The following is a 25,362-nucleotide window of genomic DNA, read 5'->3' as shown; positions in this document are numbered from 1 at the left end:
CTAGGTTAAATATGAATTGTATTAATTTACACATTCCAGTGATACAAAGTTAAATCACGTTTGTTATTGCAAATAATTGCTGAAAGAGAATTTATTACCTTTTTTTTCTTGAAAACACTCTTTCAGGTTCAGTTTGTTCTTATAGTAGAGAGCTTTGAGCCATGCCAATTAAAGCAGAGTCATAATAAGTTGTTTGCTGTACTAAAGCGATTAACAAAAACAACTGAACAGCTCTTCTATGTTGAAGTGAAGGGAATACTTACAGGTGAAAATGATACTTTAAGACTACAGTGTGATGCCTGACACTTAATTAGCATTAGAATTATCATTGCAGTTTCAATGAATGTCTTGTACTGTACTGTAGAATTAAAAGATTTCCGAACACCTTAAGGGTCTCTGCAGATTAAATATTAGGATCCTTGTCCTTTCTCTAACTGAACCAACAACCAACAAAATAATTATTTTTAAAATACTGTGTTTCTTCTTTGTAATCTAATCCAACCTGATCTCAGAATGGGATGTTTTCCCAAGTACTATCTATTTTAAGGATAATACCATAGTATCTGACCACTGGTTACTCTGATGATCAAGGTAAAAACCTTCAGCATTCATAACCCTTCTAATTTTTTTTTTTTGGCTATCCAAATGTTTTCAGGTGGCTTCCTTACATATGTAGACTAAGTGACTCTGGAATATTGGGCTATGCAAGGAAGAATAATGCCTGCAAATCCTAGGGCTCAATGAAACACACAAATTTGCTGACAGCATAGCACTTCCAGAGCATGGAACATCTGGATGGGAGTGAAACAGAAAAAGGCACTAAAGTATCACTACAGTTTGTTTAATGACAATCATAACCTTTAATTCTATAATGTGAGTGAGTGATAACTCTTTATGAGTGATCCTTCTAGAAATCTGATTCCAGAGCTTCAAAATGCTACTAAAATCAGGAACTTCATAACAGGATCTATATTTTTAAATATATATTTATTTTCATTTAATTACATTTAGTTTGTATAGGACAACAAGAATTTTAAGGAGCTTATTTTAAAAGTTTACTTTACTTTTTCTATAAAGTAAAAATGAATAAACAAAGAGCCACAGAACTCTTAGTGGTCACTGGATTATAATGTTTTGCTTAACAAGTTTACAAGTGCCAACAAATCTTTAAAGAGAGGCTGTTATGATTACCTTATGTAAGCAATATTAGAAAAACTAGTTAAAAGTATAGTATTGAAAACAATCAACTAAACAACAAGAAGAAAAGAGGAAATTGTAGAATTAATATGACTCTTGCATAGAATCATGTGATCATTCTGCTTGTAGGTTACATCCAGTGTCTGTCTATTTAAACTATAACTCTTTGGACACTTACTCTGTGTACACAATAGGAGGCTTTAGGTTCTGTTAGAATACAAAACATAATAATAAAGAATGACTACAAGTACACACAGACATACTGTAGGTTACACATTAAATTGTCTGTTCAGCTCTTGATATGAAAAAGATATGCATATGAGCACTATGTCTTTCATTAAAGAGTGTGTGCCTGGCTCTCATGTGCCTTTCAAAGTCTGTCCAGTCAGAAATTACATATGCAAAACCTGCTCTATGACCACCTAAATTTTGGTTCCAGGCTTGAAACTGGCATAACTATCCCAGATGGGCAAACACTATAAAAGGCACACTTGAGCCCTTATTCTGGCCACCACTGACCCATGGACAACCCTCCCCATGCACATTACTGCAGTTAAGCCTAACAGTAATCTGCACAAGACACAGATTTATGCTGAGTCATGGCTAGTAAGCACTAAAACATGCATACTAAGCCTCATTACTATGCCCGACCCCAGCACATCCTTCTCTGGCAACCTAAAGAGTAGCATTTCCATGAATTTGATGGGGCACCAGACAGTATCTGACTTTCATTTCCCCACATGGCCATACGTATGTGTGCAGTCCAAGCTGGAATTTGGCAGTAAGAAGAAAATTTTTAATTATTTCATTCTATAGTCAGTAATTCGAGTTTAGTCTTATTCATCAAAGTATCGGATGTTATGAGTGTCATTTACTAACTGTACATGGAAGGGTCCAACCATATGATTGACAGCACTTTTAGAAAATCCTAGTAGCCACTGTGCTGCACTTGTGGTGAATGCACTTACCCATGTCATGTACATAGAAAGCATATCTCCAAGGTCAGTGAGTCCTAATGAGACAGTTCCCTGAACTCCAGGACCTCTCCTTCTCAGGAACAACTTCCTTCCTTGCTTTTAACATTTGATTGTTTCAGAGAGAATTTAAAACAATAAGTTAGATGCTCTCAGCCATTCCCCAGTGCGCTGCCTTGTAAGGAAGTCATGCTGCGTTCTGGGAAGATGAGATAACACTAGGCAAGTGTTCTCCGGAAATGCAGTAATGCCTGTGTCCCTTCTCTAGCACCATTCCATGATTCAGCTACAGGACTAGTAATAGCTCATGCCATGTGATGTCAGAAGTGGTTCACAAACAAAATTTATATGGCTGGCGATAAGGACAGCAGCTTCTAGGAATCACAACAGTACACCAAATGAAAAAGTAGAGCATTACATATTATAAGCCTTGTACTCTAAGCTGTTACTTTTAAGGGATGGGTAGGAAGAAAATGTTTCTATAATGAACAGAGTTACAAAGTTATTCCTAAAAATGCAATGATGGGTTCTTATTAGTATCTTATACTTTATGCAAACATAGTAGAATAGCTGATACTGGCAAATATACTTAAAAATACGCATGCAAATGCTTCAGTCCATCCATCTAAATCCAGCAGACTGTGGATACAGGCTGAGATTCTCAGGAAACTAAGGAAGCCAGGCATGTAAATCTCATTTTCTGTGTGATTTGGGTGCATAACTCCCTTAAGCTCACTTGAAAACGTCCAAAACACCAACACAAGAGCTACTTTTTGAAATGAAATGTGAAACTCCAGCTGAGGAATTACACTAGCCCATCTTGTCGTACTCGCCTGGAGCCAAAAGGCACAGGAGAATAAAATGATTTTTAAAACATGAACTCTCTGGGATCACTTATATAACAAACGAAAACTCACCTAACTACTTGTAGTCTGTTGCTCTGAATAGCAAAAGGGAAATGTGCTTTCATGACAAATTGTGTTATGAAGAGAGAGAAAAAGATGCATTTCAAGCCTAATATTTGTCACTCACCGTTCCTACTAATGGGTAGATGAACCCAGCTCCGATGCTGGCCCGCACATCACTAATAGGAAGAATGAAGCCAGTTGGAACACCTTTCCTCTCAGGTTGGTGGGAGAGGGACAGGTGAGTTTTTGCCATACAAATTGGAAGATTTCCAAAACCCTGACAGAAGAGAAAGAAGGAAGAAATATTATTTGTAAGGTTATTCACAGATTAATACAGTTACAGACTCCAAGGCAAGAAGGGACCACTGTGAACATTTAGTCTGCCTTCCTGTCTAACTCAGGCCACAGAACTTCCCCAAAATAATTCCTGTTTGACCAAGAGCCTATCTTTTAGGAAAACATCTAATTCTGACTTTTAAAGTTGCAAATGAAGTCCCCAACCTGCAGCATCTTGCCTGTTACACATCTACTCAATCATCTGTTTTAGGATTAAATAAAGGTACTCAGTTTTCAAACATGCAGACACACTCACAATATTTAAAAGAGATGCTTGACCAGAATGACTGAAAAGCCTTGGTACAAATAGCACCTATGATATGCAATCTAGCAGTAACTGATGCCTTAACAGGAAAGTGATTGTGCTTAACCACATGAAAGAAACAGTTTGTACAAATGAAATTTATCTTGAAAAAAAGATTATTGATCCATGTGCTGTGGCTTATACACCAGCCTGAAAAATCAACAAACACAAATGTTGAATGTATCAGATAAGAAAAAAGTTGATATTTGATAGAATATAATTAATTCAAATCAAACCTGTCCAATTTTTGGCCCAATTCTCCAGTACCTTGCAGTTTGTGTCAACATTTACACTTGCGCAAAGTGAGTCTTAATGAAATGACTACATGGCGGTGGCGAAGCACAACAGAGGGCTGTGATTTGTAAAAGTATTCTGACCTATAGTACCTATCTTTAAAATGGGGAACAAGGAAGCCCTGGGAAATCATAGACCAGTCACTCTAATTTCAATACGTGGAAAGATACTGGAGCAAATTATTAAACAATCAAGCTGTAAGCATCTGGAGGATAATAGGATTATAAGGAAAAGTTAGCATAGGTTTGTCAACAACAAATCATGACAAACCAACTTAATCTTTTTCTTTGAAAGCATTACTGACCTAGTGAATAGGGGGAAGACTAATCATGATATACCTTGATTTTAGAAAGGGTTTTCACACAGTTCCACAAGACATTCTCCTAAGTAAACTAGGGAAATGTGGTCTATATGAAATTACTATAAGGTGGGTGCACAACTGGTTCAAAGACTGTAGTAAAAGAGTAGTTAATCAAAGGTTTTCTATGAAACTGGGAGGACATATCTAGTTGGGTCCTGTGGGGGTCAGTCCTAGATACAGTACTATTCAACATTTTCATTAATGACTTGGATAATGGAATAGAGAGTATGCTTATAAAATTTTCAGAAGACACCAAGTTGGCAGGGATTGCAAGCACTTTGGAAGACAGGTTTAAAATTCAAAATGACCTTGACAAATTGCCGAATTGGCCTGAATTCAACAAGATGAAAATCAATAAAACAAATGCAAATTTCTTCACTTAAGGAAGGGACAATCTAATGCACAACTACAAAATGGGGAATAACTGGCTAGGCAGTAGTACTGTTGAAAAGGATCTGGGGGTGATAGTGGACCACAAATTGAATAGGAGTCATCAATATGATGTAGCTGCAAAAAAGGCTAGTATGATTCTGAGATGTATTAATAGGAATATTGTATGTAAGATGGAGGAGGTAACTGTCCCGCTCTTCTTGGAACTGGTGAGGCCCCAGCTGGAGTACTGTGTCCATTCTGGGCATCACAATTTAGGAAGGACGTGGACAAATTGGAAAGAGAGCAGCAACAAAAATGATACAAGGTTTAGAAAACCTGACCTGTGAGGAAAAGTTGAAAAAATGGGGAATGCTTAGTCTTGAGAAAAGACGACCAAGGGGCAACCTGATAACATTGTTCCAATAGGGTAAGAGTTCTAAAGAGGATGGTGATCAATTGTTCTCCATGTCCACTAAAGATAGGACAAGTAATAATGGGCTTAATCTGAAGAATGGGAGATTTAGGTTAGATATTAGGAAAAAAAATTCTAACTCTCAGGGTAGTTAAGCTCTGGAACATGCTTCCAAGGGAGGTCATGGAGTTCCCATCATAGGAAGCATTTAAAAACCAGTTGACAAACACCTGTCAGGGATGGTCTAGGTTTACTTGATCCTGCCCCAGTGCAGGGGTCTGGACTTGATGACATTTCAAGGTCCTTTCCAGCCCTACATTTCTATGATTCTATGTTGTGCTCTATCTGCCCCTTGTAGACTCTGATAGTTTGCAGGTACTTAGTTCATGTTAACATAGCCCCCTTTGAAACAATTAACGTCAATTGCATTCGTGCACTTTACAAATCACACCCCTTCAATGCACTTTGCCATGTACACAAGCCTTAAAATCGACCATATTGATGTGATAACATTTTATAACCACCTTGCACTCCATTTGCACAAGTATAAGTATAAGGTGCAAGGCTGTGGAGAATCAAGTCCAGTGTGTTCCTGATTGTGTGCTTTGATGTCACTTTTACCTGTTTGCTGTAACGACTGATTTGAGACTGTGCTGCAGGAGACAATTCTATATCCTTAGCTCCATAAACCTTCTGAGCAATGATCCTTATTTTTTCAATAATAGGAAGCTGTAGAAACAAAGATAAGCACAAAAATATTAATAGAGGTTGTTGAGGGACTAAGATACTCTGTACTGAGGGTTTGTCCAAGTCTCTCAGTCAGATTCAGTCCAGAGGTAGGCAGGTTTCCTCTGGTAAGTGAAGGGCCTTTGTAATGGAAAAAGCATTATATAGGAGGAGTACACGGGTGGAAAATGGTTTTGGCTGCTCCATGGTTTTGCAGGGGATGGAAGCCATAGGTGGTTTGTACATCCCCCAAACCAGGCAGTAAGAGCCAGGCACAAGACAGGGGGATGCACTGATTCCCTTGCCCTCTGGCAGAAATCCCAAAACAGTGGGGATGGCAACATCATCTGCCTTTCCTCAGAAGGGTGCAAGGGATTCTCAAACAAAATAATATAAATTTACTTTTCATTTGCAGGCCTACATGAAAGAAGAAAATTCTTGGCTTAGTTTTAAGCAGCAGGAATTGACACAGGATATGAGCCAAAAAGCTGCAGTGGATAACAGTGATCACTACCAGGGTTGAATGTGGAGGGGAGGAGGGGGGACGAGGGGAGGAGGAAACAGAAGAAGAGGGAACAATTGCACCAGGGCCGCAAGCTCAGGGGACCTCCAAAATGTCTGTGTAAAAGTGCAACGGGAGAGGGTAGGGCCCCAGAAAACAATGTATTGGGGACCTCAAATTTCTCTCAACAGACCGGATCACTACATAATTGCTATCTAAGTTTGGTATCATGATTAACAAAACTGCAGTTAATGTAACAGGGTACTGAGTGAATGCTTGTTCCTCAGAAGTAAAAAAACTTTACAGCAGGGTACCACATAAGGACCTACGTTGTAAAGCACTTTGAGATCTTTGGAGGAAAGATGTTATAGAAATACAAAGCATTCTAGAGTAATATTTTAAAATCACATTTAATTTGATAATTGTCCAGTTTTAAAAGTTTTACCATGAGGATTCCAGACCTCTTTTAAAGTAAGTACATTAGGAGGTGAAAACAATACTTCAAAAATCTGTAAAGACCGACCTGATAACCTCTCATTTCCCGAGCTTTTAAAGCAGAAATATTTATTTTGACTCCGAGAGTCAAGAAATTGTTTTGTGAATATTAGCAAACAGAGCATGTGTGCACCAGCTTTTGTTTATAAGAGATCCCCAGTATCCCTTTAAAGATATCCTTATTACACAACGCGATATCAACTGAACACAAGGGTTTATGTCAGCCAGGCTCTTTCTGTGGCTCCTATTAATTCTGATTTTATGATTTATTTTTGAAAGATAAAATTCCAAACCAGACCGACTTCACATTAATGGGATCTCCAGTACTAAAGGCATAGCAAGAACTAAAAGCTGGCTTGCCAGCCATTAGAATAAACGAAATCACAATACAAATAAGGCTTCTAAGTCTTGTCCCTAACCCTTCCCCCACACAAGTCTGGTAAAATGGGGTCTAATGAAAACCATGCCACTGGATATTTTTTGAACATACCGACTACATGGCTACTGTTGTTTAATTGCATAGGATTATGTCACATTCTTGACTCCAGGCTTTCTAACAGATTCCAACCCATGCAATAAAATTTAATGAAGGTTGGAGATAATGCATCATAAATATCCCGGATGCAATTCTAAACTGAGTGGACTACTTCAGCTGGCATAGATAGCCATCATGAGACTAAACCTCTCCCATGACCATTATTATGATACTTTCACGTCAGCTGTAGTTGTAAACACAGAGGAAAAAATGCAAAATATCTCTGTTAACTTGTCTTTTGGGTGCTGCCTGGATGCAGCCAAGTACTCAAAGCCACAGCACAAGAAAACATTCCACGGTCTACTGTCAATAAGCTGACTGGCAGAGAACAGAAAGCCTCCTGTTGCCTCTGTCTGGTTTTTAAGAAGCAGAATGTGTTAAAGTCACAATAAAGTGTTCAAAAGGCAGAGCTGTTCATTTAGAGTCAAACTGTATTTGCTTCACAATACTGCAGACTATTTTTCCAGAAACAGGCCACTCCAAAACAATCCTTGTAATTATTCCTCCAGTGACCATATTTCCAAACAAAGGGCCCATTCCTGCCAGATGCTGACTACCACCAGCTCTGATTACTTTAATCAGGACAGAGGGAGTCCTGCTGCTTCCAGAAGTTGCTTAAAAACTTGCAGGATTGAGCCTATCAGTGGAGTTGTACAAGATAAACCAGTATACTGCTTTACAAGAATTTAGAATGCTCCTCAACCTCCTATTTAAACTACATTTGGGTAATGATAATGTCCCAATTTTTGAATGTTTGGCCAGGCAGAAACATAAAATTGTAAGAGTATGTGCAAGTGCAGTTTTCAAAGGTGGAGGAGGCTGTCACAAGAGTAAGACACATATACACTAATGGGGAGGCTAGTGACTGAGGCCTTGCATATATGCCTGAGCCTATTTTCAGAATTGCATGGAACTTAGTCAGGTCAAACTGGATGTGCATAAGCTAAGTACTGTCTTGGCAGGAGCAAGTCACGAGCTCTCTAATCCAGGGGTTCTCAAACTTTTTCTTTCTGAGCCCCCCATAACATGCTATAAAAACTCCACAGCTCACCCGTGCCACAGTAACTGGTTTTCTGCATATAAAAGCCAAGGCCAGTGTTAGGGGGTACCAAGCAGGGCAATTGCCTAGGGTCTCAGGCCACCAGGGCCCCCATGAAGCTACATTGCTCAGGGTTTGGCTTCAGTTGCGGGTGGTGGGGCTCTGGTCCTGGGCTTCAATCTATGAAACAGAGCTTCAGCTTTCTGCCCTGGGCCTCTGTGAGTCTAATGCTGGCCCTGCTTGGTGGCCCCCTGGAAACCTGCTTACGGCCCCTCAGGGGGCCTTGGACCCCTGGTTGAGAATCACTGCTCTAATCAGCCCTGAGCTTGCTCTCACACACACTTTGCTTGAGTTTGAGTGGCACTGTACTGAGAGCAGGATTCCCCTCTTTATCTGAAACTAACCTTTTCAAAAGGTATTATATTTTTTAGAGTCCCATGGCTATTCCTATTTAATACCAGTTCAGAGTTTGGAACTAAAAGTTTTCCTCCATGACTCAGACTTTAAGTAAAACATCTAAACAATTTAATGTAATTTCATGAACTATTTTCTAAATAGAAACCACAAGGTACAGTACGTGATGCATACACTCAATTCAATTAAAACAACAAAAACACATTTATCAAGATCGAGGCTCTACTAATTGAAGTCAGTTTTTACTTATTTACCACATCGGTGAGCAGGATGTCTACATAACATTTATGAATAATTTATGATTCTTGTTGTATTTGCCTTTTAAGAAGGCTTATTGTCCCTACTTTCTCAACAAAATTATCAAACGCTTTGCTACTAAAATCCTATAACCTTAATAGGGTCATTAAGTAACATCTCCAACTACCAGGTCACTCAAAGAAACAAGAACAGCCTAAACATCTTTTTCATAACAAAGATTTTGTGCTATGAATGTTAAGTTAGAATTAACGAAAACTCATCAAAAACATTAAAGTTTCTTCTTTCTCTTCCATACTTAAACAATTCCACAAAATCCAGTGAGATAAAAATTCCTAAGTGGAGAGGACTAGTCAGAAGAATCTGCATGCACAAAAATCCCGAACTGCAAGAACACAAATATTCTAGGAGTGTTGAACAAGTGGCCACCAAATCAGAGAAAGGATATTGAGTGTGCATTGTTCAGAGAATTCTAAGAGGAAAATAGCAGAGCACCTTATAGACTAACAGACATTTTGGAGCATGAGCTTTCGTGGGTGAATACCCAGTTCGTCAGATGCATGTCAAGAGGAAAACAGCATCTTAAACAGTAATAATGTGCAATAACAGTCAGAGATGCCATGGCAATTCAATAGAAGTTAGAGCGTATTGCGGTATAGGAACCAATAATTTTAATGATGTTAACAACAACAAAAACAACTTTCATAGGGCTAGATCCTGTAACTGATGGGCACAGGGATTCACATTTGCAGATCCAGTTGCAGGATCTGGGCCATACTTTGCACTTCCAAGGTTCCCAAAGTTAAGCATGCTTTGCTAAATTAAATCCATGGGACTTAAGCACATGCTGAATCAGGGCCACAGGGTAAAATTTTAAGACGTGCCTAAATAACTTAGGCTTCTAAGCCCCATTTGCTAAAGGGATTTAGACCAGATTTTTAAACATATTTAGGGGTCTAGTAGGATTTCCAAAAGCACTTAGGTACTTTATTCCCATTGAAATTAATAAGAATCTCACTAGCTGCCTATCTGCATCTTTAGGTGCCTAAAGAGCTTTAGAAATTTGACAGTTAGAAGCCCCAAACTCTCAATCACAATGAGAATTAGACTCCTAAGTCACTTTTTTTTTTAAACAATGTTATCCACAGTATCTTACGTTGGATGCTGTTAACACATCTCAAACAGCTTCACAATGTTCCTGCTATCTAGACAAGTACTGTATCAACTGCATTTTACAAACAATTAAAAATCAAAATTAAAAAAAACCAAAGCCAATCCCCCCCCTCCCCGGTCCCCCAGTGCTTTATATAAGGCTGTGGATGTTTTTACATGAACTGAATACATTTAAGCAGCTGATAAAGACATTTTCAGCAACCACCTCATTAATTTTGGTAGTTTTGGTGTCTTTAAAAGCAGCATAAATTAAAGATACTGGAGAACTAATTTCAGATGAGTTCCCTGTGCAAAATATAGCATGAAACAGTCAATGTACATTTATACTGAACATGACATGAAATGCAGTAGGGTCACATTGCATGCATACCTGTTGGTGCCACTCTAGGGAAACAACAGACTCTCACAGCTTTGTTAGAAAGCATACATATTGCCGGAAAGTGACACATTTAGAGATATCTGAGGTACATGCTTCAACCCATAAGAATGCAGAATGTGGAAACAAGTTCATTCAAATAACAAGTCACGAACATCACGAATATGATTAACTCCTTAGCTCCAAGAGCTGGATATAACCCCCATCCTGCAGCATTTAATATAGTACGGCAAAATGCATCAAATGCTATTGCGACAGTCACAAAAATATTAACTTTATTATTTTAATACAAAATAATTACACTGAGGAATCCACCTGAATAAAACTACATATGCAAGATATACAGTAGAACCGCAGTTATGAACACTAAGTACAAACTAGTCAACCACACACCTCATTTGGAACCTAAGTATGCAATCAGGCAGTGGCAGAGATAAAAAAAAGCAAATACAGTACAGTACAGTGTTAAATGTAAACTACTAAAAACATACACGGAAAGTTTAAAAAAAGATTTGACAAGGTAAGGAAACTGTTTCTGTACTTGTTTCATTTAAATTAAGATGGTTAAATGAAGCATTCTTCTTCTGCACAGTAAAGTCGCAAAGCTGTATTAAGTCAATGTTCAACTGTAAACTTTTGAAAGAAAAGCCATAATGTTTTTTCAGATTTATGAACAACTTCCATTCCCAAAGAGTTTGTAGCTCGGAGGTTCTACTGTAGATAATAAATAATAATATATTACAAAATATGTATCATAACATCTGAACAAGAGCTCTGTATAAGCTCAAAAACTTGTCTCTGTCAGCAACATAAGTTTGTCCAATGAACGATATTACCTCACCCACCATGTCTATCTAATACCCTGGGACCAACATGACTACCACAACACCGCAAACTATACATGCAAAGATAGATTATTGTTGTTATTACCACTATTAATAAAGATTACCTCTAAACTAGATTCTGGACTATTCTGACTCCTCAATACTTAGTCCAACTTTAATTATGACTTCAAATCTATCCCAGTCATGAAAGCTATTATTTGGAGATGTACAGTAATGGTAACAAAATATCTAGGGGCAAAATTCACCTATTTCCTGATACAATCTTTAAAAGGAGAGATTTTAAGAAGCTCTCAGAATAGGCCTAACTCTGCTCCCATTGAACTCAGTGGTAAAATTCCTGTGGACTTCAATGTGGTCAGAGTTAGATCAATGCTGAGCGCTGCTGAAAATCTCATCTGTAAAGATCTGACTTCACACACTGTTCCAATGCTGCTTTCATAGAGTTCACTGCTGAACTGTAGGTGATTATTAGTAAGATAAAGGACATTTTGTTTGGGTATGATGATGCTGTTGTCTAAAACCACCTAGAGCTCTGACCTGAAAGATTCGTATACGAACATATTGTCTGATTCTGAAGTTTTGGAATTTAAATTTTTTTACTTTAATGGATTTGCTTAAACTGTTTTATAAATTGGACATTTATATGCCAGTATGCGTATTTATGACAACTAATTCCTGCACTGGTAGATATTTCTAAGACTGCTCCTTAAATTTTTCAGGAAATTTTTAAAAGATTTTGTCAAGTTTCTAAATTGTATTATGGTTCTGTTTTTGTTTCCTGCACTGTCTTGACAGTGTTATCAAGGTGTTGTCATGCATGTTTAACTGTGAAAATATCAACAACCGAAAAATGAAAATGTATTACTGTGTTACTAGCAAAACCTGAACTAAAATTACATTGAAAATAGAAATACTTTTTCAGGTGACCAAAAATTATATTACATCATTACATTAACAGCAGTTTTATTAATGAAGTTTAAAATGCTAATACTTTCATGGAGTGGATTTTGATAATATTCATTTAAGTTATTAAATGTCTGAGCAGAGTTGCCTTCAGGTTTCACCGTTCTCATGACTCATCTTTCCTTTATTGGGCCAAGTTATAATAATCTCAGTGTGATTCAAAGAAACCTAGATCTCATTCATTTTACTAGTGAGCTAGGCTTGAAAATCTTGCCAATACTTACCAGCCCAATGATTAAATCTAGTAAGCAGGGCTACTATGTGCCTTCTGTCCCACCACCAAGTCACCCCAGAACCGTTTCCTGTAATGTAAAGGAATAACACAGCTTGGTACTACTTATTACTAGGGCCCTATCAATTTCATAGCCATGAAAAACAAGTCATGGACTGTGAAATCTGGTCTTTCCACCTTGAAATTTTTTGTGTGCTTTTACCCTATACTATACAGATTACACAGGGAGACCAGTGTTTCTCATATTGGGGGGCCTGACTCAAAAGGGAGTTGCAGGAGGGGGTCAAAAGGTTATTTTAGGGGGGTAGCAGTATTGCTACCCTTACTTCTGCGCTGATTTCAGAGCTGGGCAGCTGGAGAGTGGCAGCTGTTGGCCAGCTGCCCAGCTCTGAAGGCATTATCCCAGCAGCAGCAGCACCACCACAGAAGTAAGGGTGGCAATACCATACCATGACACCCTTACTTCTGTGCTGCTTCCTTTAGAACTGGGCGGCCAGACAGTGGCGGATTCTGACTCAGGGCCCAGTTTTGCAGGCAGCAGCTTAGAAGGGTGGCAATACCATACCATGCCGTCCTTACTTCTGCACTGCTGCTGGCAGTGGCTCTGCTTTCAAAGCTGAGTTCCTGCCTGTAGCCACCACTCTCCAGTTGCCCAGCCAGCAGCAGCATCGCAGAAGGGTAGCAGTACCCCAACCACCCCCCTACAATAACCTTGTGACCCCTTCCCCAACTCCTTTTTGGGTCAAATGCCCTACAGTTACAACACCATGAAGTTTCAGATTTAAATAGCTGAAAAAATGAAATTTACGATTTTTAAAATCCTATGACCGTCTAGATGATCAAAATGGGCTGTGAATTTGGTAGGGCCCTACTTATTACGTAATGTACTTAATTCCAACTTTGTCAACACACTTTCTATTTACAAATGTAATTTACAATGGCTCTCATTTATAATAGACTCTCACATCCCGGCCTTACTCACTGACTTCCCCCCCATCTCCATTTGCTTTCTTACAATGGGCTAAATTTTTCTGAATTGTCTTCAATGTGCTTTCTCTTTTCATTCTCTCTCCATCTACCCCCCTTCTATTGTTCTCTCTTTACATACATTTTTTTCCAATTTTTCCTCTTCTTCCTTCTTCTCCTCACCAAAATCCCCCTCTCTCACACCTCTCAATAGAGTACTTGTGTAATTTATCACATCAGTCTCTCACTAAACCATGTGCTCACCCAATCACTCCCATCCTCTCACATGTAATGCCTACATTTTACCAGATACCAGTAAGTCAAAGATTAAACCTACTATCCAAAGACCAATGTGAAGGAGGGGGAAAGTGGAGAATGCGTTCCCGGACAACTCCACGGTGAGAATCCAACTCCCTACCTTACCTCATAGGAAAGGTAAAAGGTGGTGAGCTAGGGTGTTGACCCTGCTCAGAATTCCCACCTTTGTATCAGATACTGGCTAATAGATTTGTAGCCCCTTCAAGCTTCTCTGGCTGCTAGTAGAAGGAGCATCCTCTCACTTTCCCCATTCAGCCCCAGAGACTGCTGCATGAGTGGCTGTGGTCTGTCACTTTAGTTCCTAAATCTTCCTTCTCATGGTCTTTCCCAAATATCAGCAGAGTCAAATCCAACACTGTTGTGAATGGCTGAAGTGAAAACTGACAAGACTCTATTCAATCTTCACTCTAGGGGAGTTTGACAAAGCTATAGACAGCAGCAGAAGCACAGGAGTTATTTGAATGAGATTTAAGAAAACAGCACTGCATTGATTCCTGCTTGTATCGTGTTTGAAAGGTGCTCTTCACAATTATAAAGGGATAGAAATTTCAGGTTATTTTATCTTTAAGTTTATATTTTGCAGAAACTGTTGGCGCTCACCCATGGAAGCTTTCTAAACACCTGTGTTATGTATGTCCATGCTGCTGTGCCGTCATTTCTTCTTTAAAAGTTTTATAGTTTACATACTTTAAACATTTGACTTAGCCCAGTTGTTTATTAGCAATATATTGGCTGGTTTATTGTTCTGTGATGAGAAGAAGCCCCTGGGTTTGTTATTTTGTTATATGGCTTGCATTTTAAAAAAATTCTTAAAATAGCACAGAGCTTGGGATTGATGGTTTTTAACTCATATATACACTGAAAAGATAATAAATAATAATCTCTCGACTAAATGAAACCGTCTTTATACATCTCTCTCATTTAGCATCAGGAACACTGCTAAGCGAAAGTACATGACAAGAGTATAGCTGTAGGTGCTGTGGGGTGATAGAGTGTCATGCTAAAATAGCTGACTGAATAGCTAAGCTTTTATTTCTTTGAGTTTTCCTCTACACTTTAATAAATACGTTTTTTATTTCATCTGTATATTCTAGTTCCAGAAGTTCTGTGGTTGACCAGATGATCATAGCATACCCTTTCTCTGTGGGCATAGGGTAGATTTTTGGTTTTTAATTTGTGGAAAAGCTCATATCTATTTGAGTTGAACAGTTCATGAAACAACATCATAGCCTGTGGCCTGAGAGATTTATTTTCATCTCCCCAACACTGAAACTCCAGCTGTGTCTAAAAATTGCTTGACGCAAAGAATGGGAAAAATATTTAATAAAAACAAACATAAAACTGCTGTGCTGTCAAGAGCCTCCTCCATAAAAGGCAAGAGAGGGATGGGAACAAAGAATTTCAAACCTCAAAACTTTTGATTCAGTACAAAACACATCCAGATTCTGCTTGAAGCAAGCTGTCTTGGGGAAGAGTGGGGTTTATACAACAGTGTGGAAATGGGCTTTTTTTTTTTTAATAATGTGGCTATACTGATAGACGGTTCTTTGATCAAATGGGTGGAAGAGAAAGCAGGGTGGCCTGAGTTTCAAGGTGAGTGAAAAATAGTCACAAGTCATGAGGTGGGAGGTGTTCCAGCAAATTGAGTATTATTTATTTCTATTGTGGTAGCATCTGCAGATCCCACGCAGGGTTTGGTGCCTCGTTTAATTGTATAACACACCTCCCTAAGGCTATTCCCTGTTCCATACAGCTCATAGGATTTAGACGAAAGGCAACAAGAGAACAAACAGACAAATGGGAGGACATGGTCACCTTAGAATGTGATTGGTTTGGTAGTGGGGCTGTCACTGAAGATAAGTGCTCATTCCTACTCCAACTCCCCTCAGCCATCCTCTTCTCTTCTCTTTTCAGAATGAAAACACAGGACTACCTTAGACTAAAGGAAAGCCATGCTAGATTATTAGAGTATTTAAAGCAGTGGTCCCCAACCTTTTCGTCTGGCAGGTGCCAGACGAAGGACTGTGGTGCAGCGGCAAGTGGCGTCATCCAGAGGCATCGCTGCCGAAATTCGGCAGCATTTTGGCCGATGCTCAACCGTCAGCCAGGACGCAGGCGCATTTAGATGCGCCCGCGGACACCGCATTGGGGACCCCGATTTAAAGAGTATTTAATTCTGTGCCCTCTTTACTGTTTATCCCTAGTTCCAGCTCCTTTAATATACTTGCAAACCAGGAACCCATAAATCTAGCTCCTTTTAATAACAATTGTGTTTTCTCCCTTGCTGAAACCTTACTGCTTTTCCTGCTCTCCTCTTTATACTGTTCTTATTGTTCTAGGTCAGTGGTTTTCAACCTTTTTTCATTTGCAGACCTCTAAAAAGTTTCAAATGGCGGTGCAGACTCCTTTGTAAATCTTAGACATAGTGTGCAGACCTTCAGGTGTCCATGGACCCCAGGTGGAAAATCACTGTTTTCTGGTAATGATAACCTTTTGCGGAACCTCTTAGATAGTCTGCAGACCCCCAGGGGACCATGGACCACAGGCTGAAAACCACCGTTCTAGGCTTTTGCCCTTCCTCCCATTCCCTCTCCTACTCACTTTCAATTTACAGGCTCTTTTCTCCCTCCTCCTCTATTGCTCCAACTCATTCTTAGGCCACGTCTATACGACGCGCCATATCGGCGCGTTACAATCGATTGCTCGGGAATCGATATATCGCGTCTCATCTAGACGTGATATATCGATCCCTGACCGCGCTTACATTGATTCCGGAACTCCACCAAAACCAACCAGTTCCGGAATCGACATGGCGAGCTGCGCACATCGATCCCGCGCGGTGAAGACGGGTGAGTAGATCGATTTTAGATAATCGATTTCAGCTACGCTATTCTCGTTGCTGCCTGCAGTTGCTGCCTGCAGTCTTTGCATTGTCTGATGCTTTACTGAGCTCCTTCTTCATGGCGGCACCAGATCTCTTCCACTTGAAATTCAGATCAGCAGAACTGGTGCCAACATGTGCAACAAGTGACCACAGGAGCATAAGAGAGCTAGGACAACCAAAGTCCTGGCTCAGTTTACAAAACTGACTGAGAGGCCAGGAGAGTCTTGCTTTTCTATATGGCATGGTCACTCTTGGAGAGAAGGAAGAAGGAACACCACTGCTGAAGTTGCTAATGACTTTGAATACTCACTACAAGTGGTTGCCTCTCTGCTTGATTTTCCACAGAATGGCCCTGATTCTGATGCCGCTGTCCTGTACTCTGAAAACTGGCCACGCAGGACACTGGAAATGTTCCAAAATATCTTTGTGACTCACTCTACCCCATAATGTGTCAACATTGGTGACATCATGATGTCATGCTAACACAGGAAGTTGACAAAAATATTAGAAAAATAGAAGTAATCTAGAAACGCTGAAATGCCAAAGAAACCCTTCCCCTTCCTTCTCCTGTGCTTTCTCCCCTCTCCCAATTTAGTTTTCTTTTGTAGCAGAAGTTAGGTGATTTTTGGCTTCCCTATCACAGCTGTCAGTTCACCATATCCGAACCTGTTTAAGAGACACTGGCAAGACTGAAAGCATGTGCTGACTCTCCGCACCTCTCCCCTAGTCTCATCTCTGTCTTCTCTCTAATTCCAGCTGTGTCAGTCTTGTCTTCCTGCTGATGCACTGGCTCACTGTGCTCAAGCTGCTTTGCTGGTAGAATATCATTTCCAGCTGAGGACTTAGTGAAGTGCCCTGATTCAAACCAGTGCTTCCTTATCTCTTTGTCCCAGGTATGTTGATGCTAACAGAGAGAGTTCAGTGTAACTGCAGGGAGACTAAACTCTGAATCTTTTAATTTGCCAGAACAAAGGGATATGAAAACCCACATACTTACTGGGCATGAACTACCACAGCAAGTTACCTCTTTCTTTAAAAAAAGGGAGCACTTTAATCACTGAAGCCAGGAAGATTTTGGAATGGGATGCACATGCTTCTATCCCCTTCTCTTCTCCTTCCTTAACCCTGGTTATCTAAGCTTATGTTAATAGATCAGTCAGTTTATTGTGAGTAATAGCTTTCTGCCGTAATTTAAAGACTCATACTTCAAGAAAAGTGAACCCAGAAAGGAAGTCTACACTGATAAGAATTGAAATTCTGATATTTTCCATATGTGCCAAACATATTTTCTCCAAAAAAACACAATGAAGTACAGATTACTTTGTAAAGAGTTCAGAAGGTCTTTGCAGCAAACCTCATTCTCCAACTGCCAAAAAAGAAATACTCAACAAGAAAAAACTTTCAAACGACAAAGATGGGTTAGCATATGAACCAGGGCCAAACTTTTTTTGTCTTTTTTAAACCACATACTAATAAAATATTTCTTACTACTGCTAATAATATTTTAAACAAAGTTATGGGTCTTCAAAGCCTATCATATAAAAACTCAGTCTTACTTCTGACGTTTTTCCTTTTTTTAAAGTTTTCCATGTGTAATTTCTGATATTATAAGCCCTTTATGTATGCTCCTCCCTACACTTTTAGTATGACAGGCCCTCTGGGAAACTTGTTGTACACTGTTCCTTGTCCTGGACACCAGATATGTTGATGTTCTCTCTCTTGCATGTTCAGAATCAATATACAGCTATTCTTCACACCACCCTCCAAATATGCTTGACATTTATTTTGCTCTCATAGTACTTATTTACTTGTTCATACTAGCTCTTGAAAAAGTATTTGTTAATATGGTGCTAAATGCCAGTTAAACCTAATGTTTAAAACAATAACCATTGAGTGGAAAATTAAATTTAACACAGCTTGTTTAATAACCAGGAATAACTTGGTGGAGTCTGAAGAGAAAGTTATTTTACATGTGCACATTACTACGTTTAGAGTGAGATATAACAGAGGAACTATGATTCTCAGTTCCTACACCACTATTTGATTGTATGTGACATATATCACACCAGTTCATCTTGAAAATATTTCTTTGTTTTTCATATACTAGGCAGATTTCAAAAAACATGTGAAAACAGAATTTTCTTAGAAGACAAAGTTGGAAACATGATGTGAAGCAATACAAAGTTAGACATGCTGCTTGGAAAAAATCCAGAGAAATAAAGTTCAGCTGATTTCAAGTATTTTCCTAATTTGAAACACAAAAACAATATACTACAACCTTTTGTTTACTACATAAGTGAGAAAAACAAAAAGGATCTAAGAATCAGATTTAAAGTTTTTTTCATCCGACTCTGGGCAACACTTGGAACACAATGTTAAGATAATGAATGAATCTACCCTGGGGCTTTTAAGTTCTCCCAAAGTAACATGACTTGTTGGAAGAGGTTACGACTTCATGCATATCTGAAAGTAATCCACACCAGCGGAAATCAATGAGCATCAATGGACTAAATGGATGAAGAGTGAATCTGAAGGAGCAAGAGATGAATAAAAGGGTTTCTGCAATATTCTCACTCCTCCCTTACCACCCTGATTCCTTGGAATCCCCATTGGTGATCTCTTGGAGTTCGCAGATGATTGTCTTTCATAAAACGAAAGCCAGTTATCACTGGTGGATCCGCAGGTAGCTAACAACACTGATCCAGGACCCACAGATCTTGTCACAACTGGGGGAGACATTTCCCAATGGAAGAGTCAGATCTGGATTGCTGAGTCTGGGTGCGGCAGGTTCTTTCCTTCTTTCCCGATTCTCTGTTGGATCTCGAAATACTGGGATCCTTGCTACCACATCCTTTTCCATTTTGGTCTGTCGAGCGCTTGGGTTTCCAATGAGTTTGTCAATACTGCACTCCTTCATGTTGGCTTTAAGGTTGTCTTTGAAGCATTTTTTTTTCTTTTGGACCGTCGCTTGTCTGCTGAGCCTTGGCAAAAATCCCAATAAAAACCAAACCAAACGAAAACAGAGAAGACTCATTGAATTTGGCAGTCTCTTGATTTTTGATTTGAAATAAACCTACTTTTTTATTTTTCAGAACAGTCACTGAACCAAAGAAATCAATTATTCACTCAGTTCTAAGTATGAACAGGCCAACTCATTACAGACAAGACTGACAGCAACACTTAGAGTTAAGACTGCCTGACACTTTCCATTATGAGACCTCATTTTCAGTTGCTTATAACTACCAAACTTCAACCATTCTGGATGAAATTTTCCATGCCGGATGTCTGCCACAGGCTGAAATTTTAAGAAAGAATTCTTTCTGCTCAAACTGTTATTTGCAAGAGTTAAATTAGAGAAAATAAATTGGTTTTGCTCATCTTAAAAAAGAGTCTTACAAACATTTTTCTTGATAAGCTCTAGCACTTTCATCTATTGAAATAGAGATTGAAACTTGGCCCTGTTGGGGGAGGGACTGGGGGAAGGTGTCACCAAGGAGTTAGTTGCATTTTGCTGTTCCAGTGAAAATCCATCCAGACTTGGCCAAGTTGTTAGCTTTTGAAAACCACTATTTGCACGAGCTCAGTAGAGGCTTGTTAACAAAATTCTTGGCAATATAATTCTCCAAACTTTCTGTCTGCACTGAGTGTGTTCCATTCTGGGGCTGTAGGGGCCAAGCAGGACTTTGTCTGCAATTGCTCCTCCTGGCAACCTGGGGATGCTGTAACACGCAGACAAGTAAACTGAAGAACAGTGAGTGTAAGTGACTTTTTCAATGTCAGAGAACACATCAATAGTAGAGATGTGCATACAACATAAGTCTTGAGAAACTATCCTTTGCCTAAAGAAGGAAAGGAACACTTTAGGGAGTCACAAGTGTATGCATTTCAAACAGGATGACATTAAGAAAATGAAACTTCAGCTGAATGCCATGAAAAGCCTCCTAGGACCAGTAGAAGCCTCATTATTGGGGATATTTAAAGCTAAACAAGACAAAGCACTAGTAAGTATGCTATCATGCAGTGAGTAATCCTGTACTGCTAGAAGTACTCACTATTTGATCTTCAGCAATAGTTTTATTTTTTAATCTGCAACCGTCTGGGATATTATTAAACCAAGCAAGCACCTTCTTATAGCTGACATCTAAAAGGAACTCTAAATAGATTTGCTGCAACATCCTCATTGTTCTGCATCTGAAACTATTTCAATAGTCTTTTTAATCATCTTACCTCCAAGTTATACAGATATTTGAAGCGGTTTTCCTGACTGGCGGCTTTTCTCACAGCCTGAGCCAATTCCACAGCTCCTCTACCGCCAGCTGACCAGTGATTGCAGGGCACTGCATCAAATGCTCCAGACTGTTTTGCAATCTCACAGACTAAATCAACTTCAGCATGGGAGTCAGTTCTGCCAACCAAACAGTTCTATGTCATTATTTTATTTACTCTTGTACAGACTTATTTGTTAAGCAATGCTCTGTAGTTACAGTTGTGAAACAAGTTAGTTATGGAAATCATACAATTATTAAATGTTTACAAAAACCCCAAATGCCTTAAGGACATTGAAGTAGGAATATTTCATTTAAATAAGTATTACAAATCACATACAATACCATTCTACATTTATGTGATTTGAAAACCTCTAAAAGGGGAAGCTAGAGGGGTTTTTTAAATGCTTATATGCCTCAGGATGTATTAAAAAGTTTGATGAATTTACTCTTTTTTAAAATCCTTTCTACAAGTCAAATATAAACTTTCCTCTCTTTCTTTTAAAAGCTTCTCTCTTCATGGCATGTAACAAATGTAAATAGGAAGTGCTCTAAATGAAACGCTGAAAATTACATTACAGTTTTCTGAATTTTAAAATATTTTCAGGACTGAACAAGCATATTTAATTACATCACAACACCAGTAGAATCTTTGTAACTCTTTTAAGTGGCATATGAAGTTAATATTGACTCCACTTCCTGGATTCTCACCCAGCTGTGAGTGGTAATATATTTAATATACTATATGAGGTGCGGAAGTAAGTGATTACACCTTGTGCAAAGACAATGAGCTTGATCTTTGGGTCTACTAGCATGAGTAAAGGATGGACTGACTTACTTGAAGACATTTAGAGCAACTACAACAGGAACTCCAAAGAGCTGAGCAATCTGAATTTGCTTCTGTAGATTACAACAGCCATCAGCTACCAGCTGGAGATTCTACATCATTAAACAAACAAAAAAACAAACAAAACAGAAATGGCAAGACGTGTCGCATCTTTTCTAGCCAAAGAAATTTCCAGAAATCACAACAAACAAGGTTAGTTATAATTATTTTTATATTTATGGGTAACCTTCATAATGGACTTCAGACAAAATACTTTTATGTATCCTATTCATTCTGACTTCAGTAGCAGCAGCCGCATTTACATAACTGAGCAGGGTCCAGATCTTTTACATTTGAGCATGCTGCCAGATTGCTCTCTTCTGGGACACAAGCTGCCAATCAATAAACAAGATGCCAGAAAACATCTGTGGGCTGATCCCCCCACTCTAATTCGTGGCTCCATCTAAAGGAGTTACACAGTAATACAATTCATTAACACATTTGCTGCTGAAGCTTTCCATCACAGGACTGGCGCTATCTCATCTGGTTCCTCTTAGGATCCTTTTTCATCACATATTCCGGCCCAGGGAGGACAAATGGAAGGAGGAGATGGACTAGCCTTCTCATTCTCCTTCCAAGCTCAAATGCAGGGAGAGCTCACTCAAATCAAAATCCTGTGTGTGATGCCACTTAACTTGTGAGACAGCACTGATGTGGGCACTCTATTAAATGCCCAAATACCAAAAGCTTCCCAGAGAGGATGGCTGACAGGGATGCTAGCTGACATGAGGCCCCATTCAACTCCCACTGAAGTGAATGGAAAATCCCACTGACTTCAGTGGAAGGCGGTTCAGGCCCATAGAAATGTAGATCATAAGCCTCTCAAACTTGGGACATGTAAAATACAAGACAAGCCCACTCAGACAGTTCTCTCTTTCCCACACATGTGAACATACAAGCATATAATCCAGGTGATTTACTACTGTTGAATTTCTAAGGTTGTTCCATCCTGTTCTCTACTTAGAGGTTTTAGGCTTTGCCAACCAAGGCTGTATACTGATTTTCCATGGAAAAGTATATTGGAATAGGAATTTGCCAATCATGTAATGTAAGGACTGATACAAAAAAACATTTTATCTTCATTAATCCCTCCATTCCTGAATCCACTGTTTAGGACTACTGTATGAGAACTAGCTATTATCTGTATGAGCCAAACATACTATGGTAATGGTTTATAGAAGTAAAGTGGTTGGAAGATTTCTACATCAGAAACACATACTAAACCTAATAATAATCAAGTTGCAAAACTGTAATTAAAAAAAAGGAGACAGCACTAAAGCACAAGTAATAGGCTACGCAAAGGCTTTATCCACAAAGATAAAACACAACCCACATATTTATTCTTTAAACATGTATAGCCTATATTTGAGCTGTGCCATCTTGCTGTCTAACCCCAGGCATGAAGAGCAGGATTAATATTAAGCCTTAGAGTCAGCACATTATCCTAATACCTGAGACTGGACATGACACTTTATTTTGAATGTGTTAAAGAGCCTCTTCCTGTTTCATCTCCTAGAGCCATTTGTTTATGGGTTTTTTTGTATACAGTGGAGGCTTGGAAATAGTGGCTCCCTGTTCTTAGCACGAATAGATATACGTACACAGCTCCATTCTTGGTACACTCAGTTTATGTGTATAGTTATATAAATGCCACACTATTACTTTCTGTAGATTTTCATATATATTTTAATTTCACTTTCAAATGTCAAGGGAAGGAGGGACAGGAAAAGGGAAAGAAATGCCAACATTACAGCCCCTAAATTGTAAAGGGCCTTAGGCATGGATATTAATCTCTCCATAGGTAAATAAAATACTTGTGAAAAAAAATAACTGAACACACACAATGAATAATCAGGTTCCTTTATATGGTAATGACATAAGTAGATCCCTTAAAGGGCATCTTGGTTAATCCATGAATTCAGATAACATACCAAGAACAATTTTCATTTCCTGAAACTTGGAAAGTTAAAGAAATTTCCACAACATTTTACTACAGTTAACATATTTGTCTGATAATCTGAATTCAAGTGTAATTATTTTGATGTAAATAGAAAACCTCAATATTTAACCTGAAACATCTTTTGATTAAGGAAAAAAGGAGGCTACACTTCACAGTGGCTCTCTCTCATAAGAGTACTGGTGTGAAATAGAGTTCCTTTGTAGGTGGCTCAGTTCTCCAATACTATAGTGGTGGGTGCTCTAGAAATATCTGAGAGTTACTCAATTGAAGTAACTTCCAAGGTCAAAGATATCTAACACTAGGAAATAGCTTCTTAAGTCTGAACGCTACCATTGCTATCTTACTATGATATTGCACCCCATCCACACAACTGAGTAAATAGAGATTTTCATCCCTTTGTAAGTATTTTTCATATTTATTTTTAAATTGTATCATAAAACCTCAATCAACAAGCGCTTGTTACATCTACTGCCTGCATCTAAATTCGCCACTTTCCTCTTGCTTTATTGTTTGCAAAGTAACTGGCAACTGTGTTGTTTTAGATCTCTTCAAATCAGAACTTTTTAAAAAGGACAGGATTAAGTTTTACCGTCATTGCTCTTACCTCTTCTGTATACTCCTTCTTAAGAGGGGCACCAGCAGTTACCTGAAATCATAAGCAAGTAAAATTAACGATCATCTAACAATACTAGTCAACTACCTGCCTGGTCAGGAGTATAACTTTTAAAAAACTTTTGTACTCCAAAACATCACCCACATTATCAATACTAAACAATAAGACAACTATCTTCCTTTCCAGCAACAAAAGTTCAGTACAACCACAGACCATAGCCTTAGAGAAAGTTAAAGCTGTACAAAGCCAATGGCAAAAATCATCACTTTCCCCCAGCCCAAAAATCAGAATTTATGTCTTTTCAGTTTATTCCAGCAGTGACTTGGTGTCAGGGCTTTCTTACCAAAAAACAAACAAAACAAAACAAAACACAACACAACAACAAAAAAGCAGTTATGGTAAGAAAATTACTATGAAAAAATGGCAACTGTTACTCAAGAAATCGGTTCTCTGTGGGCATTTTAAATCCTATCTGCTGATTTTGGTGACAAGAGGAACTTTACACAATGTTTGTACTCTAAGGTTAATGTAGCTATTGAGACAGATATGGCAATTTCCTGCAATATCCTTGGGAGACCACCTTGAATTAAGTATCTTTGGGAGCCATCATATTGAATGGTTTATGTATTATTGTGGGCTGGGATTGTATGTAACCTTTTGACAGGGAAGATGTGACAGATATGAGACCTGGGGATTCAAAGGACTATGCTGAACAATGTGCCAGACAAGAATGGACTTTTGGATCAAAATGTGTCAA

General features: G+C 38.8%; 1 protein-coding gene across 10 annotated transcripts in view; it reads right to left on the bottom strand.

The window, feature by feature from the left end:
* The window catches only part of MTHFD1L (methylenetetrahydrofolate dehydrogenase (NADP+ dependent) 1 like), a 289,126-nt gene that overhangs the window by 89,028 nt on the left and 174,736 nt on the right, over positions 1-25,362 (bottom strand). For 7 of the 10 annotated variants that reach the window (XR_012655563.1, XR_004373966.2, XM_032782444.2 and 4 more), the window contains exons 22-26: positions 24,597-24,638; positions 21,985-22,085; positions 21,109-21,286; positions 5,780-5,887; positions 3,204-3,356 (exon numbers count right to left, since the gene is read on the bottom strand). Coding sequence is in view for 8 of the 10 variants with exons in the window: in XM_032782444.2 (XP_032638335.1) it covers positions 3,204-3,356; positions 5,780-5,887; positions 21,109-21,286; positions 21,985-22,085; positions 24,597-24,638 (582 nt within the window). In the remaining 2 variants the exon portion in view is untranslated. Of the gene's footprint in view, positions 1-972; positions 2,546-3,203; positions 3,357-5,779; positions 5,888-21,108; positions 21,287-21,984; positions 22,086-24,596; positions 24,639-25,362 lie in introns of those variants that run through there. The other 3 variants (XM_075064046.1, XM_032782450.2, XM_032782451.2) reach the window with 3 other exon arrangements.

Source organism: Chelonoidis abingdonii, chromosome 3, assembly GCF_003597395.2.
Source record: "Chelonoidis abingdonii isolate Lonesome George chromosome 3, CheloAbing_2.0, whole genome shotgun sequence".
NCBI lineage: Eukaryota > Metazoa > Chordata > Testudines > Testudinidae > Chelonoidis > Chelonoidis abingdonii.
The sequence above is the reverse complement of the archived record's forward strand: the minus strand, read 5'-3'. Positions and strand labels throughout refer to the sequence as shown.